Genomic DNA, 15,412 nt, shown 5'->3' with positions numbered 1-15,412 from the left:
CCCACTCATAAACCGAACACAGAGCAGGAAATGTTGCCTTCTGATCAAATTAACTTGTTCACGTTATTCCCAACTCTCATTTCAACCACCTTTCCGCTCAGACCAGTTTTTCCCACTTTTTTCCCTTAACACCCTATACCACCCTCAGCTTCCATTTGAGAACTAAAGTCGAAAATTTATTCATTTACATTTACTTTGTCTGCTATAAATCAAGTACAGATTTTGTAGATCAAATACAATTCTGGTTTTCTTTTAAATCACAAATTGCGCACCATCAAAACCAGCTTGCTGATAAACTAGGCCAGACAAGTCAATTATCTGTGTCCGACCATTACTGGTCTCAATTCAGATCTGGTTCATATTATGCGGCGGATTGGTATTAAAGCAAATGCTGCTTTGTAAAACTGAAGCTAAACAGACAAACAAAGTAAAACATTTAGAGCTATTCAAGTTTCAAACAGACATTAAAAGAAGTACAATTAGAGCTGAGAGTGGAATTTATTAGCAGCATTGCAAGCAAATAAAGAGAAAGCTGCAGACAGATTTTTGGGTTAAGGAAAGGGGAAGTTTAGGGGAGGGGGGGTGTGGTTGGAAAATTCAGTTGGATTAATTATTGATACTAAGGAAAGCACTACACCTACACAAAAGCACTCCTTTCTTCCCAGTATTAACAACAAAAACACAATGGCTTGAATTGTTTGTGAATGCAAAACAACAACCAAGTCGGCGGTCGCTAAATTTGATTTAAAACAATCGAAATTGGCTCTTGAATCGATCGATTTATTTCAGTGACATTTGCGAAGAAATATTCAACTGTTTTTATGCTGTCGGTCAATATGTGAAATTTTGTGCTTTTATTCGTAAATTCAGAATTCCTTCATTGTTTACAAAGAAACTGTTAATCAAAACAACCTTTTTGTTTGCGCCTTGTGTGGACATTGTTTACACCATTGCTTTGTTTTGTTGCGAAATTGAATGAATTTACTCAAAATTGAACACTTTTACGATTTAAAGGTACTTGTGATGTTTGTTGTGCAAAGTTTAAATTTTACTCAAAATTCTTCAAGTTTGTTGATTGTTTAAATTGGAGATTTGATGGTTATAATTGATGTCAAATTTAAACTGAAAAGGAAAGAAAAGTGGAAGGAGGTGAGTTGTTGAAAGGCTGTTAAAATTGAATAAAATTTGTATTTAAATACGCGGTTGGAGCTTTATTATCAATAATTTTAACGCGCAGTTTGCTTCAGTATAGCCGCCAATCTTATTATTAAACATACATTACAACACTATCTATCACAAACCACTTGAGTGCTTTTTTAATGCGAGAAAGAATCACTAAAACTAAAGCTTTTCAATTATTTTCATTCTCAAACATACTACATAAATAATAGTTCTAAGCGCAAATTCTTCTGTTCCAATAACGCCACGCTAGAAGGCTCCAGCTCAACCGCTTCAGACGTTTCAACAAGGACACTTGGGAAAACTGGGAATAGTTCTCCTTCCTTGATTCAGTTTCTACCTCAAAAGAGTTGCATTAATTTCATTCACATTTTGTCTCTCCTCAGCCGAATACTTTTGTCTCAAGGGCGCCCATATAGCCATCAACACGTTGATTGAGACTAATATTTCTGCAAGTATTGTTGGAAAATAACATTGCTCTTTTCTTTCCGTTGCAATATCTTCGCTCTAATAAACGTCTGGATTATTTGCGGGTTTTAATCACTGTTCTGGAACGGGTGTACCAACAAGCAGGTATGATAGTTGTAACTATGGTAATTTTTGGTATAATCAAAACAAGGTTTCCTTTTTTCAACAGCTTAACATTATTCAAATATAGTTTTCTTACATTAAAATAAATTAATTTTTGCTATCAAGCAATCTTTGGTGCAAAAGTGGCTAAATTGTAAAAGCTCAGCGCCTATGTTTTTCTTTAAAATTTTTGGGAAATTTTTTAATTACTGTTTGGCTGTTAATGTATCATCTGTGTTTAGTTGTTGATTAGGATGGTTTGTTCAAGATTTCAAAATTTTGTTGCAAATGGTTTGATATAGACAACGGCTACAAGTACTCCTTTTTGTTAACCTTTTTTGAGTGATAAAAAATGCATGATTTTTTAACCTAGCATGTGGATTGTTTTATGAAATGGTTCATTCACACTCAGTAATAAAACTTTGCACGTGAGCAGGCTCAGGTTGTTTTTTCGCGATGATTATTTATGGAAATGCAAACCGGTGGTTGCGCTGCAATATGCTCCCCTTGCGAATCGTACAGATTGTATTGGAAGATGATCTTTATTGTGTCAAAAAGTGGTAATACTAACTTCTAATTTTTTCTGCCATTTTTTTGAAGATCAATTTTGTCTTTTTTGAAGCAACTTTGTCTTTTTTGATAATATATGAGCTGTGTTTAATTGCTCTTGAACGAAGTTCATAGCAATTATTGTAAACATGTGTGTCTTTTTTAATGCCAAATTTTCGCTTGACAATTTTTGCTTAACTTTTCGTATGGGGAAATTTTTTAATTGATGTGGATGTAAAATCGTAGTTAAATTTTAGGGTTGAAGTATTAGGGATTAAAAATATAACAATGCGTCGTATCTTGATTTTAGCTGCAGAAGATAAATCTTGACATTTTCTCCTCGAATTGAATTTTAATAAAATATCAAAAAGAAATTTTCTTTTCAAAAAGGAAAGTAACCAAATTGTCAGACTTTTGAATTTTAATATTTCATTGGAGTAATCTGAATTGACAGCAAAATTTTGTTTTGAAATTGATTAATTAAAGAATAATGCGAAAACAGCCAAGCTTAGTATAAATAGATAGAGCTCTAATGTAGTGAATAGATTTCTCCGATATGAAACAGTTATGAAAGACACATTTTTTGTAGATATTTTGAAGACCGAAGTCTGCTTCGATTATCAGTTATTCACATGCTTAAGCGGCTCTAAGAAGAGGAGAGAAAGAGAAGGTATTGCAGTTTGATTTACTTACTTTTGATCGATCGTTTGTTGGTTTTGGAAGCGTGGCATTTCACTAAGCTAGTTGAAACTAATTTGCCTAGTTGTTATCTCACCCGTTTGTTTAATTGCAGTCTTATTTGGGCTCAATAGCTCGTCGCGTTTCATCAGTGCCTTTGTCAACCTTACTCAAGTCATAAATTCACAAGTATTGGTCTGTAAGTGTTACTTTTATTAATTGTTATCTGACAAGTTGAAACCAGCCGAGAGCAAACGTGAAATCGACACGACATTTTGCAACCTGAGGTGGTATGTCTATACTAAACATATGCTTTGTTTTCTGAATTTTCCATTAAATGCAACTGAACGGTCTATCTCGGACAGTTTTATATGATTTTATAGGGTTTTTATGACTAGCGTTGCAAATATTTGAGATTTTTATTACGTAACTATTGACAACGTATAACTATTCAGTGAGTTTTCTGTTTAATTGGGCTCAAACTAAGTTTGAAGCACTTATTGTGAACATTTGTGTCTTTTTGAGCAAAATTTTTTTAATTCTGTTTTCTAGAATATTCTTCGGTTGAAAGAATTGACTTAAGCGTGATCTAAGTCGAGCTTTCAGAATTTAACATTTTTGAAAGCTCTAGTAAGAAATATTGCTAACATGTAACATGTTGCTTGTTTCTATTTGGTGTGTAACTAATTGATGAGGTTTTATTCCAATTGATTAGTCTAAGGTGAACCTCATTTTTCAACCTAAAAAGTATCAAAAATATTGATTGAGAAGTATCAATTTAGGATGAGTTCGATTATGCTGACCTCATCATTCGCAAGTTCTGTGAAGAAAGTACTTAGATCTATAACCTGATGAGATATAATCAGCCTCATATAACTGATATTTCATCACTCTTGAGTTGTGTGAACAATAATGGATAATGTCACCTCTTGTACGGCCACTATTAACAATTATCCAATAACTGATTCTAATATGATTGCAGATCGCAATAAGTTTTTATTAAAGGCAAAACAGTTTTTTTTAAATGACAGTTTGCCGATATTAAATGAGCTTTAATAATCATCACTAAAAATCTTTGTGTAAGTTATGTGGGTTTAGCAGTGAGAAAAGTAATCAATTTTTCCCACCTATCGCCATAAGACTCTTGTGACATGACAAATACCCCCCCCCCCGCTGCCACCATCACCTACGTCTACCTGCTTAGCTGAAGTCAACCTCCCCTCCCCTGTTTTAAACTACTTTCTCCTTGATCCTATGTGCACTCTGGTGTGCTTCCTTTTCCCACATTCCATCTCCTATCCCCCTCTCCTAATTGTCACTTTTCCGTTTTGAATCGCCTCTTAGCTTTATGACTCCACTCTACTCTAACCATAGTACCACTAACCCAAATTTTCCCAACCTTTTTTTTATTTCTTTTCCGCAAGGCACAATCCGAAAACAGAACCCCAGTTATGCACAATATATGTAAATTGAAATTTTTGTCATAATTAAGCAGCAAAATTTGAAAAAAAATTGACTCCTATTTTCTGCACAATTTTATCTGAAGTATTGAGCTCAAAAAAACGTTCCTGCTAAATTGCTGTTATTATATGGCTCGCGTTTCGTATAAAATGCTTTTCTCTTAAGTAATTATACAGAGTATGGCGCCATTATTGATTGTTTTCTCACTTTGCATTCGGCGGGAAGAGTTTTGTTTCCATTTTTGATCTATATTTAGGTGTTCATGGCGTGCTAGTCAGCAAAAAGAAGGTGGAATTAGGCATTGAAATTGAAAAAATCGAATAAGCTCAACAAAAACTTTCAGTTGAGCTGAGCAAGCTGTTGACAACTTAAATGGTTTTTTCAAAATATTTGGTTCTGGGTATTAACCATCTCCAGGTGCCGATGTCGTCGAACACGTTTCATTGAAATGTTGCTCGTAGATACTCGAAATGGTGGCTATAGAGTTCTTGAATTCGTTCTGGGGTGTTTTGGCGGCTGCTGAGGAAGACTGCTCGTACCCAGAAATGTTTTTCTGTCTTCTAGCGTTTTGTCTTTACCCAGTGTACTTCCCCGTTCGGGTATTTGTTTTTTGCATCGATTTCTCGACGGTCATTCTTGAACCGTTTCCAATCGACGGTACCGTATGAGATGAGGGGAAAAATGTAGCTCTTGTTCATAGCCGCGAAGCGATAGCTGAGGCTATTATTGGCCTCCTCTTGGGTTTTTTTTTATTTCGTCGTCAAGATTTTTGTTACGACCATATGACGTCACAATCACTGCAAATCTGTTTTTTGTTCATGCAATTTCAAATGAATTGCGTGCATGACGGCATTTTTAACTCTTAGTGGAGTGGGTAACAACGTGGCTTGCTTCACTCTCAAAAATGACTTCCTCACTCTAAAATTGTCTGTTCTTTACTTTAATTCAAGATAAGGTCAAGTGATTGTATATCACTCTAATTGAAGGGTATTTAAGAGCAGCTAATAGAAACATCAATAAGTTATTCGAATCTTAATCAAAATTTAACATCTCAGCCCTTAATGAAAAGACTAAATTTCTTTTTTAGTCTGTCTTTTTTTTTACCTTTTTGAGACTGCAGATCTATGAAGCTATGACAGCTATTTTCTGCAATCTGCCAGCTATGTTACATATTTTTTTTTGTTGTCGGTGTTGATTTAGCTATATTTCTTACGATCATGAAAAATGGTCTGATGGCTTTTTCACATCTGCTGTTGGTCGGTTAGGGCCAAGTCAGGCCCCGTGAGATCATTACTCCAAGATCCTTTCAATCATTGGACTTTATATTTTTTAATTGCTCTTGAACGAAGTTCATAGCAATTATTGTAAACGTGTTGGTCTTATGAAATTTTTTTGCTTGACCATTTTGCGCTTTTCTAGAACATTCTTCGACTTCTCAAGTGACTTTTTCACGCTTTCGTTCGTCATTTTTGAGTGATCTCTATTGCTCTCACTCCGAAGTAAAGCTTGTTGCTGATATTAAATCCTTTTAGCATGTCATTATTAAGGGTTTGATAGCGCAGTTGTCAGTGCATCAGGTAATGGATACGGAGGGCAATGATTCGAATCCCAGCGGGGTAAAAAAAAATTTTCTACTTGTCGTCCGAGAGCAATTCTTCCGACATTAGTCGGTTTATTTTATATGTATCTATATTCAATGAGTGAATGCAACACCACTTCGATACATATGTGGTATCTATTTGCATGGTTACGGGTTGTTTCAATGATCTTGCAATCGTATGTGTATCTGAAGCTGTTGGACATTACATTTTTTGGAAAATGTTTTATGAAAATGATTGAGAGGGGGGGGTGTAAGAATTGAGTCCTTAGGCACACCGCTGAGTACTTCTAGATTTCTCGAGGTAGCGTCTCCTATTCCCACGTGATAGAAAATTTTAACCTTTTTATTTCTTGTGAAACAGTCTGCTAGCTAATTTGAGCTTATTTTCAGTGGAGATATTTTCATTGTTTTTCGAGAAATGAAGGTTAATAGTATCAAGTTTTTCATTGTTCTGGTCAATAATGTACGCTAAGTTCAAATAATATTTTTGTTCTGAAAAGTTTTGGATGGCGCGTATACCCTTTTTCGAAAACAAGCAAGGTGCTCTTGCGATTCTTGGTTTAAAATCGAAGGTTTCTAATTTGTTTAGTTTGAAGCAATCATTGTAGTCGTGCGTCTGTTTTAATGCAGATTTTTTAGGTTGAACATTTTTTTTGCTTTGGATTGGCTTTTGTGACCTGAACTGTTTGAGGTTTGCGTGATTTAAATGATTTAGTTGCTCTTCAAACTTGAATGAATTTTGACGCAATTGTTTGTCTTTTTAATGCAACATTTTTGCTTGACCGTTTTTTTGGAGTATTCTGCGACTTAAGTGAAGCTTGACTTGCAGGCGATTTCTAAGCAATCGTTTTTATTCTTCTTTAACTGGTATAGAGTGGTCTATCAAGGTATATGAACGTCATTTGTAGACCTGTAGTGAACTTATTGCCCTCAAAGCCATCCATGGGACTGCAGTGGGCTACAATTTAATCGAGCCCCCACCAGTCGTTCGAGAGCAATTTGTCCGACATTGGTCGGCAATGCCTCTTCTCATCTTGTCTTTCTGAAGTGTTCAGCATATTTTTAAGATCAATTAGAATTGAAGTTCTTATACTTCAAGATGGAATTTTAAAATTCAGTTTTCTGTTCAATCGTTAAAAAAAATGAAAATTTGTAACATTTTTGGTGGCCAATTTCTCTAGAAAAATTTAAAATTATATGATTATAGTAGTGGTTTAGGTAATTGTTTTGATTGCTAAAATTGACTTACCAATTACTAGCCTGCAGGTTCTGCACAAACTAAATTATTTTAATGTCCTTCATAAGTATGTTTTCGACAACTTCGTTATTCTTCTAAAGTTCCGCCTCCTATTTGCAGAATTTTTTTGACTTGATTATATCTCTACATACGCTGTTCTTATGATCATGTTTTTATGCCATCAATTTAAAAGTACATCAGAGAGTCCGATGCTAGTTTAAGTATTTAAAGAGACTCTATTAAATTGTTGGTTAAAAAATGATTGTATCCCTTTTTAAAGTTGTCGTCAGTTTTCCATAGGTTATGTTAAATTCCTAAAATTGTAGCCTTTTGCCAATTTTTGCATGAATGACTTTGCCAATTAACGAATCGTGGTATTTCGTATAAAATTCCTAAAATTACCAAATGCCGAGTTTCTATATTTCCTAATTTTCCTAAATGTCCTTTTGTTATAAAGTTAACGACATCGGTAAGTTGTGATATTTTCAAATTGACTTTTTGACATTTAAGCAGCAGCTAAAGCTCATATTAAATGATTGCTTAAAGCCCATTTATGTTATTGAGTGCTGGGGCGAGCACTGTTTGCTATCGTGGAAATTTTAAAGGAGCAAAAAGGTAATCCTTGATTGAACAAATTCCCTATCGAAGGTTTCATCAGCGCCAATCTGACATATTTGCTCAGGCAATTATTCAAATGCTTTCTTTTCAATTGAGGAAAATTTAAAATTTATGGTTTTTGATGTTTCACTCGAATGGTTTTTACAACTCACTTCAACATTTTAAACGACTCTTCTCTGTAGGACCACCTTTTCTTTCCATTCTCTTTTTCCTCTCTCTTGAAAGACAGAAGATATAGCAATTGCTACTTTTTGTTCATTGTTGAGTTATTTATTCATCAGTATTGAGTTAGCGTGCTTCTGTATTCAAAGGTGAAGTAAATATAATATTTCGCTGGGTTATTTTTTCGTTGATGAAAAGTCTTAAGTTTGTTAAGGGTTTGTACTCCAGCCCCTGAGAAAATAGTTGATATTATTGGTTCATAGCAATTATATTAGTCTTGTGGCCTTTTTTTACGCGATTTTTCGCTTGACCAATTTTTGGTCTGACCCATTTGACTTTTGGTCCTCAACAACGGGATAAACAGGCAGCGCCTAGAGGTGAACCCCTCACCTCACGCCTGTTGAAATGAGCTAAAGCTAGCCGCACTAAACCGTAGCAAAGAGCTTGGTATCAATATCAAGCTCTTTGCTTCTTCAAATTCACTTCAAAGAGTAATTTCAAGAACTCAAATTCCGAAATAGTGGGTGAGAATTATTTTCGACCCTTTTGTGTCCCACTTTGAACGCCTTTCAACACCTTTTGTCGTTTTGCGGACGTTTTGCCTATCGTGGACCAAATTGCTCCTTTTTGGGCTGCCTGAGAGAACAAAAAAAATTGACTTCAAAGCTTGTTTCATGATTGTTTGCTCATGTATTGAAAAAAAATATGAACTTTGATGACACTTTTTATTTGCAATTTTCTAATTTTCTGGAGTGAATACCAGATCAACTTGTGTGGTATCATTGTAGATAATTACTCATCCTGCAATGCCAAGAAGTCAAACTGCTGTCCTTTGATCTCGTCAATAGGCAGACTGAATTGATTTGCACTGTGTACCTGGATATTTGTTTATTAATAGAGGCAAAGCGATAGCTGAGGCAATTATTGTCCTTCTCTTGGTTTTTTATTTTGTCAACAGGATTTTTGTTACGACCATATGACGTCACAATCACTTAATTCCGCTTTTTGTTCATTCGTTCATGCAACTTCAACTGAACTTTTCTTTACTTTAATTTGAAGAGATGAAGTCAATTGAGTGTGTGTCACTCTGTCTGAAGGGTTTTAAGGGCAGCTAATAGAATCAGCAATAAGTTAAAAATATTCTTAAAATACAACAGCTCAGCGTTTTAAAAAAAGTTTCTTTTTTGTCTTTATTTTATCATCTTTTTGAGACTGCAGATCTACGGAGCTATTGCGGCTATTTTCTGTCAATCTGCCGGCAATGTTTTTTAATAGCCGCCCTGAGCTTCTCAGCTGGCTGTTATAGCGCTCCTATTTTCACAATTCGAAGAACTTGAATTGTATTGGTGTGTGTGTTTTTATTACGACTGGAAGAGTTTTGGTGATCTATTTTAATCGGTCCAGTTGTTCTGAAACAGGATGTAAAAGTCAACGCCACACATATGAATTTTTGTTGAATGAAGCTGGAGAGCGGAGGGAAGATAGAGTGGAGTGGCTTTTTTGTTCATACCAGCTATCGGAAGAGCAAAAAAGTGAGACAATTTTTGATAAGCGAGTGAAATTTTTTGATCACTGTGTGGCTTTTTTGAAGCAGTTTTTTTTTAGTTTTCACTTTATTTTTTGGTTAAAGTGGTTTTATAAACCATGTTAATAAGCAACTGTATTATTGGAGCATTTTTGATCATCCCAATCATATACTAGTTTTGTATATGCAATTTTGAGGTATTTTTGTGATTTCGCATTTTTAGACGCTTTTTTACGACTTTTGTATGTTAATATTGTTTAAGGTAATTTTTTTGGTTGTGAATGGTCTTCATGTTTGTTTTCGTGGACTTTTCATTTCGTTAATATTAGTTTAAGTTTGTTTTAGAAGAAAATAGTCTAATTTTGTAATTTCTTTGCCTAATTTCTCTGTTTGTCTGGTTTTTGGAATTTTTTGTCATATTTATTTGTTTAATTAGGGTTGGTGCTACGTTAATTATAACTTAGTGAAAACAAAAGCTTGATAGCTCTTATTTTCATAAAATAAATTAATCAATTTTGGTTTTTTGGTAGTTTTTACTTCTTGCGCATTTTTATGTTTTCAGAACTTTTGAGTGTCGCGTGGTTGCCTAATGATTAAGCAAAGATAGTTAGGTAAGCTGTGTTAAGAACAGCTGTGTTGTTTAGTAGACTTTGTAATTTTCAGTGAATTATCAAAAAATTTAACAGATTTTTTTTTATTTTCGTGCTTTTGTTTCTGTATGCTCGATTTTTCTCCTTTTTCGAGATGTATCGTTCGTTTTTGCTTTCGCATTAATTGATTTTCGTTTGAAATCATTTAAACACAATTGAATCAAACCAGACTGTATATTAGAAACTGTGATTTTGGAGTCGCAACTCATGAAGTGTTTCCCAGAAAGTTTTTCATAGTTTGCTTTTTTCCCCTGGTATTTTCTTTCGTCAGTTTGTTTGTTTTCAGTTGAATGGTATAATGACGTTAATAGTTCGATCAGTTGGAGGTTGGCGAGGGTTTAAGTTGTATTATACTTGGAGTGGATTCCGGAGTCTTCTGGTTATGTTTTTTTTAAATATCTTTACACTTTTGCTGACCTTTCCTTGTCAATGAAAATTCAAATTAGAGTAGTCATTTTAGTCACGCTGGATTAATAATAGGAGTAAAGATTGAGTAGTTATAAGGCTTGACTTTTTGTCAAAGTTGTTTGAGAAGTGCAGAGAGAGAAAATGGTGCTTAATCAGATTTTTGGTTTTTGAGAGCAAATTTTTTTTCACGTGCGGCATTTTGACTGCGGCATTTTTGCTGTTTTTTTCTTTTGTTTACGATTTTTTTAAAGTCATTGCGTATGTTCTAATACTGCATCGTTGCACTTATTCAAACCTCTCAAAAGAAAAATGATGTTTTCCAAAGACTGTGACCCATTTGGTTTTCAAAAAAAATGAGCGGTTTTCGGATTTTCCCATCTTTTGGTTGTTTTTGTTCGGTCATTTTGTCCAATTATGGACGGCTCTAGTTGGCCCTCTGTTGAGTTTTGTTATGATCAATCTAAATGTTTTTTCTTATCAAACTGTTTTTACTATTTTAACATGCTTGCTGTCAAAAAAAAATCAAATTTTTTGGATTCTGTCCTATTTTGTAGTTTTTTGTTATTCTGTCTCTTAATCTCATTTTCTATAGTTTTCAATGGCTTTTTTAAAGTCTTTTTTGAGTTTTGTTGGTCTTTTAGTTTCAAACCTGCAGGTTTTAACTAATTTGACACCAATTATTTACCAAAAAATTAGTCGAGATGTCTTGGATTATTACCGTTTTTAATTGCTCTTGAACGCAGTTCATAGCAATTATTGTAAACGTGTGTGTCTTTTTTTATGCAAAATTTTCGCTTGACGGTTTTGACTTTTCGAGTGACTTTTACGCCCTTGACTTTTTGCATTTCGCGTGATCTAAAATTCTCTCTCAATCACAATTTCAAGCAGCTGAACTCAATTGGCGGCAATTTAATACTAAAAGTCAAATAAAAAGTGCGCCGAAACTGGTGTCATTTTTTTACTTTAAATCTTAATAGTGGTATATGTTAACCTCTAATATGGTTATTTGAAGCCCACTATAGAACTTCTTAGTCCCATTTAGGCTACCCCCCCCCCCCCCCCCCCGACTGAAGCAGGCTGCAATTGATTAGAGCTCCCACTAGTCGTTCAAGAGCAATTCTTCCGACGTTTAGTCGGTTATGTTTTTAATTGTTTTCTATTGTTATGTCGGTTAGTCTCATTACGGATAGGTCTTCAGTTAATCTTTGGTCTTCAGTTAGGCATAATTGGATTCAAATAATGGATTATGCTTATAGGGAAAATTTAATTGGCTTCGACACCAATTGTTTTCGACTATTATTCGACTTTCAATTGTTGCCACTTTTGTTGCTACTTTGTTGCGTGTTCCCGCAATTGTTTCTTTTAAAGTTATATATTCTTTCTCTTGCGAGGTAGTGCAATAGGTTTTGAAGAATTCGAGTTTTAATTGAGTGTTCCATTGACTCTGATGCCTCTTATTTTCATGACATTCGTAAAATATTTTTTGCTAAATGTCGTGTTTTGTCCTTTTATTTTGTTTGCAGAGGTTTTTTACAAAATTGGTCTTAGCTGTCAAAACTGCTATTGCTGACATTGTGTCAACGTTCTTGTGAATAATATCTTAGATAAGTTTTTTCTATGAATTGAACTGAATTTGTTTTTCTTCGATTTTTGTGTGTTTTTGTATTTGTTTTGTTTGTTATCCGGGGCTGTTCTTTAAAAAGCCTAATACTTTTGTCTTCATTTGCTTCAGTTCTTTGAATTGTTGGTTTAGGACTTGACACTTTTTTTGCTTCGTCGAATAATTTTTTTTGCTTGCCCCAGTTCACAGCTTGTTCAACATATTGAGGGAAATCTTGTTGACTTCTCTAGGCTAATTTCATTCTTCTATCATTCTGCTCGAAGAAAATTTGGCAAAAGTTTATTGCCAATTTTTGTCAGGAAATTTGAAATATAAGACCCCTTTTTTGCTTTTTTTTCGTTCGGTAGTTGATTTTATGAGTTTATCGTGAGAAATGCGAAGATCAGTAATTAAGAGTTTATCAGAAGTGAATTAATTTGATTAATGTACCAATGGCAATTATCATACACCATATATCCATCTGTGTGACATTTTACACAGCTCTTTCACTTTTATAAGCTAATTATAAAGTAATTGCAATTAATTAACAAAAATAATAACTGAATGCTCAACAAGTGCACTTCAATTGCTCTCAAGCTTTCAAGCACAGCATCAAAAACAGAAAACGAGTGAAAAATCAAATCGAAAGAAACGAGAAGAACTTATGCTGTCAAGTGACAGCAATTTTGACAATTTTCCACCTTGATTAATCGCAAATATACAAATACAAAACAGATAGATAGATAAGTTGTTGTTGATCATTTTTACATAAATAATACTTCTACCACAACGACTGCCACCAACCACCACAACTATGACCATAGCCAGAAAAACAAAGCTAGACGCTAAACGCCAACAATACAGCAACAAGAACAATAACAACAACGGATCTAAAGCTTCTGAGCTGGCTAGCTCGCATTTGTCAACTACTTTTATTTAATTCGTTCACTCTTTTTCTTTCTTGTGCCGAAGTGATCCGATTTGGTTATTCATTCTTAACATCTGGTCCATAATAACCATTGTAAACTCTTAACTACAAATTGCTAATCCTCGATTAGCCCCCCGAGCTTAGTTACCTTTTGATTGCATAATCTGTGATGCAATTCAGTTATTATCAGGTGGCGGTTCCATTACCTAACTGTTACTTTTCCTGTTTTTCAACTTGAATTTGTTGGTCTGAGTTACCTAGACAGCTGTCTAGATTGCCGAGATTAAATTGTGTAAGTTTGAAGTTTTTGCGGTTTAGAGATCTCACTTGTGTTGTAAATGATTTGTTGATATTTACTGATTAAATTAGTGATTTGAAAAAAAAGTTTGTCTAAGTGCTAAGTTTTTTTAGTAAATTTTGGTTTAAATTGGTGTTTCGTTGACTATAGTAAAGAAAACGAAAAATAATCACTTTGGTATCAAACCACAGATGTTCGATGCCAATTTTTATTTTAGGAAAATTTTGTAAATTCTAAATCTTTTGTTTGTTTTTTTTTGTTTTACTGGGAACAACTTGTAAATTGGTCTCTCCAAAAATATGGTTATACTACCATTACAGTGATTTAATAGTTAATCAAATTGAAATTACGGTTCGGCCATTAATAATTGAGCCGCAAAGCAATTATTGATTTTTCGTGGTAACTAATTTTGAGTAGATTAATTGCTGTTTTAGAAGGCTGGCTAACTTCAAAGGTGAAATCAAAGTGGGGGCTGCTTACCAGGTGAGCAAAAATTCGATAGTAAATCTACCTGTAGATATCTAGAGCTTTGTTTATCTAGAGCTGTACATGTAATTTTGATTGATCACTACAATATTTATAGTAAAAAAAAATAATCCCCCCAACCAATAGTATGGTAGAAATAAGTTAAAGGAACTGATTTCTTGAAATGAATGCTTATTAGAGTGAAATATGAAAACGCGAGCTGATCTATTGAAGCGTCTTTTATAAAACTCTTGGTAAGAATTCTACAACCTTTAAATTCTGGGTGGTATTAATATAACGTCAGTTGAGTTTGTTCAATCCTGTCTCTACTTTACTATTTATGATTCCTTATAGATTACAATGCTGATCTTTACTACCTAACCAGAGAAGATACCAAACAAATCTTTGATTTAAATGAATCCTATTTTTTTTAAAAAAAAGTTCCGATTTGCATTGCAAATCTAAAAAAAGAGTTTCGATTTGCATTGCAAATTTTATCGATTGCGTCATTTGGTCAAAGTTACGTAACCTACGCTTAAGCTCTATCCATTATGTACTGTTTATTCCAGGCAGTGTTGCCCGAAATTCGAGACGAGTCCCTTGCTGAAGAGGATGAATTAAAAGAGGAATCGGCCTTCATTCCAAACAGAATCTTAGATGAAGACCTTCACGTGTTTCTTAGTGCTGCCAGGTAAACAAATCACCAAGCTGTTTTTTGGACGAATTGAAAAGTTCAATGCATGCACTTATTGTTTTTAAAGCATAGTTAAATCTACCTGTTTACAGTTCATTCTTGATTCCAATTGTAATCTTTGATGCTCTTTCTTTAGCTCATCCCTTGTTGGTGTTTTTTCTTCAATTTTCCGTAAACTTGGTATGAACGTACATTTGACAAGCTAAGCCTTCAATCTTAAACCAATTTTTACAGAGTATTCTTACCAATAGTTATAATCACCAGAAATTTGCAGGATGTTCTTTATTTTGCACAATTTCAATTTGCGTTAAAAAAATTGAATATTTTTTGGTCTATTCTATATTTGATCGTGCTGAGTCAATTTTTTAGTTTGGGCTTGTAGATTTTTCAATGATATCACTTAACTTTTGCTGCAAAATGAGCACATTAAGATATTGTCGGAGCTTGCCAGTCATTTTGGTCTCACAGATTTTGATTAGAAAAAGGTAAACAAAAAATTGGCAGATCGAACCGCGATCATTTCACAAATTACCGAATCCTAATTTTTTGCGTGACCCAAAATGTGATCAGAAGGACACAGAGAATTTTGTCTTTGGTTAAAAATGTCAGAAATTTCGAATAGTGGTTTTTCAAACTGATCTAGCAATTCTGATTTGTGATTTTAGGTCTTTGGCAGCTACCTTTGCAAACATGAGATATGGTGGAGTGGAGCATGCGAGAAAGGCATTGTCTAAAGACGTCGTTGTCATCAAGGCCATTGATGCGGTAAGGCCACTGAAAACATTTATAG

The 15,412-nt window shown here is 34.2% G+C and overlaps 1 protein-coding gene across 1 annotated transcript in view; it reads left to right on the top strand.

The window, feature by feature from the left end:
* LOC142353913 (uncharacterized) overlaps positions 1–15,412 on the top strand; it is a 91,794-nt gene that overhangs the window by 57,736 nt on the left and 18,646 nt on the right. The window contains exons 5-7 of the mRNA XM_075406143.1: positions 13,898–13,946; positions 14,498–14,619; positions 15,288–15,387. Coding sequence (XP_075262258.1) covers positions 13,898–13,946; positions 14,498–14,619; positions 15,288–15,387 — 271 coding nt within the window. The remainder of the gene's footprint in view (positions 1–13,897; positions 13,947–14,497; positions 14,620–15,287; positions 15,388–15,412) is intronic.

This window comes from Convolutriloba macropyga, chromosome 15 (assembly GCF_964194025.1).
Source record: "Convolutriloba macropyga chromosome 15, txConMacr16.3, whole genome shotgun sequence".
In the NCBI taxonomy this organism is placed as follows: domain Eukaryota; kingdom Metazoa; phylum Xenacoelomorpha; order Acoela; family Convolutidae; genus Convolutriloba; species Convolutriloba macropyga.
This window is presented reverse-complemented; position numbering and strand designations above follow the sequence as displayed.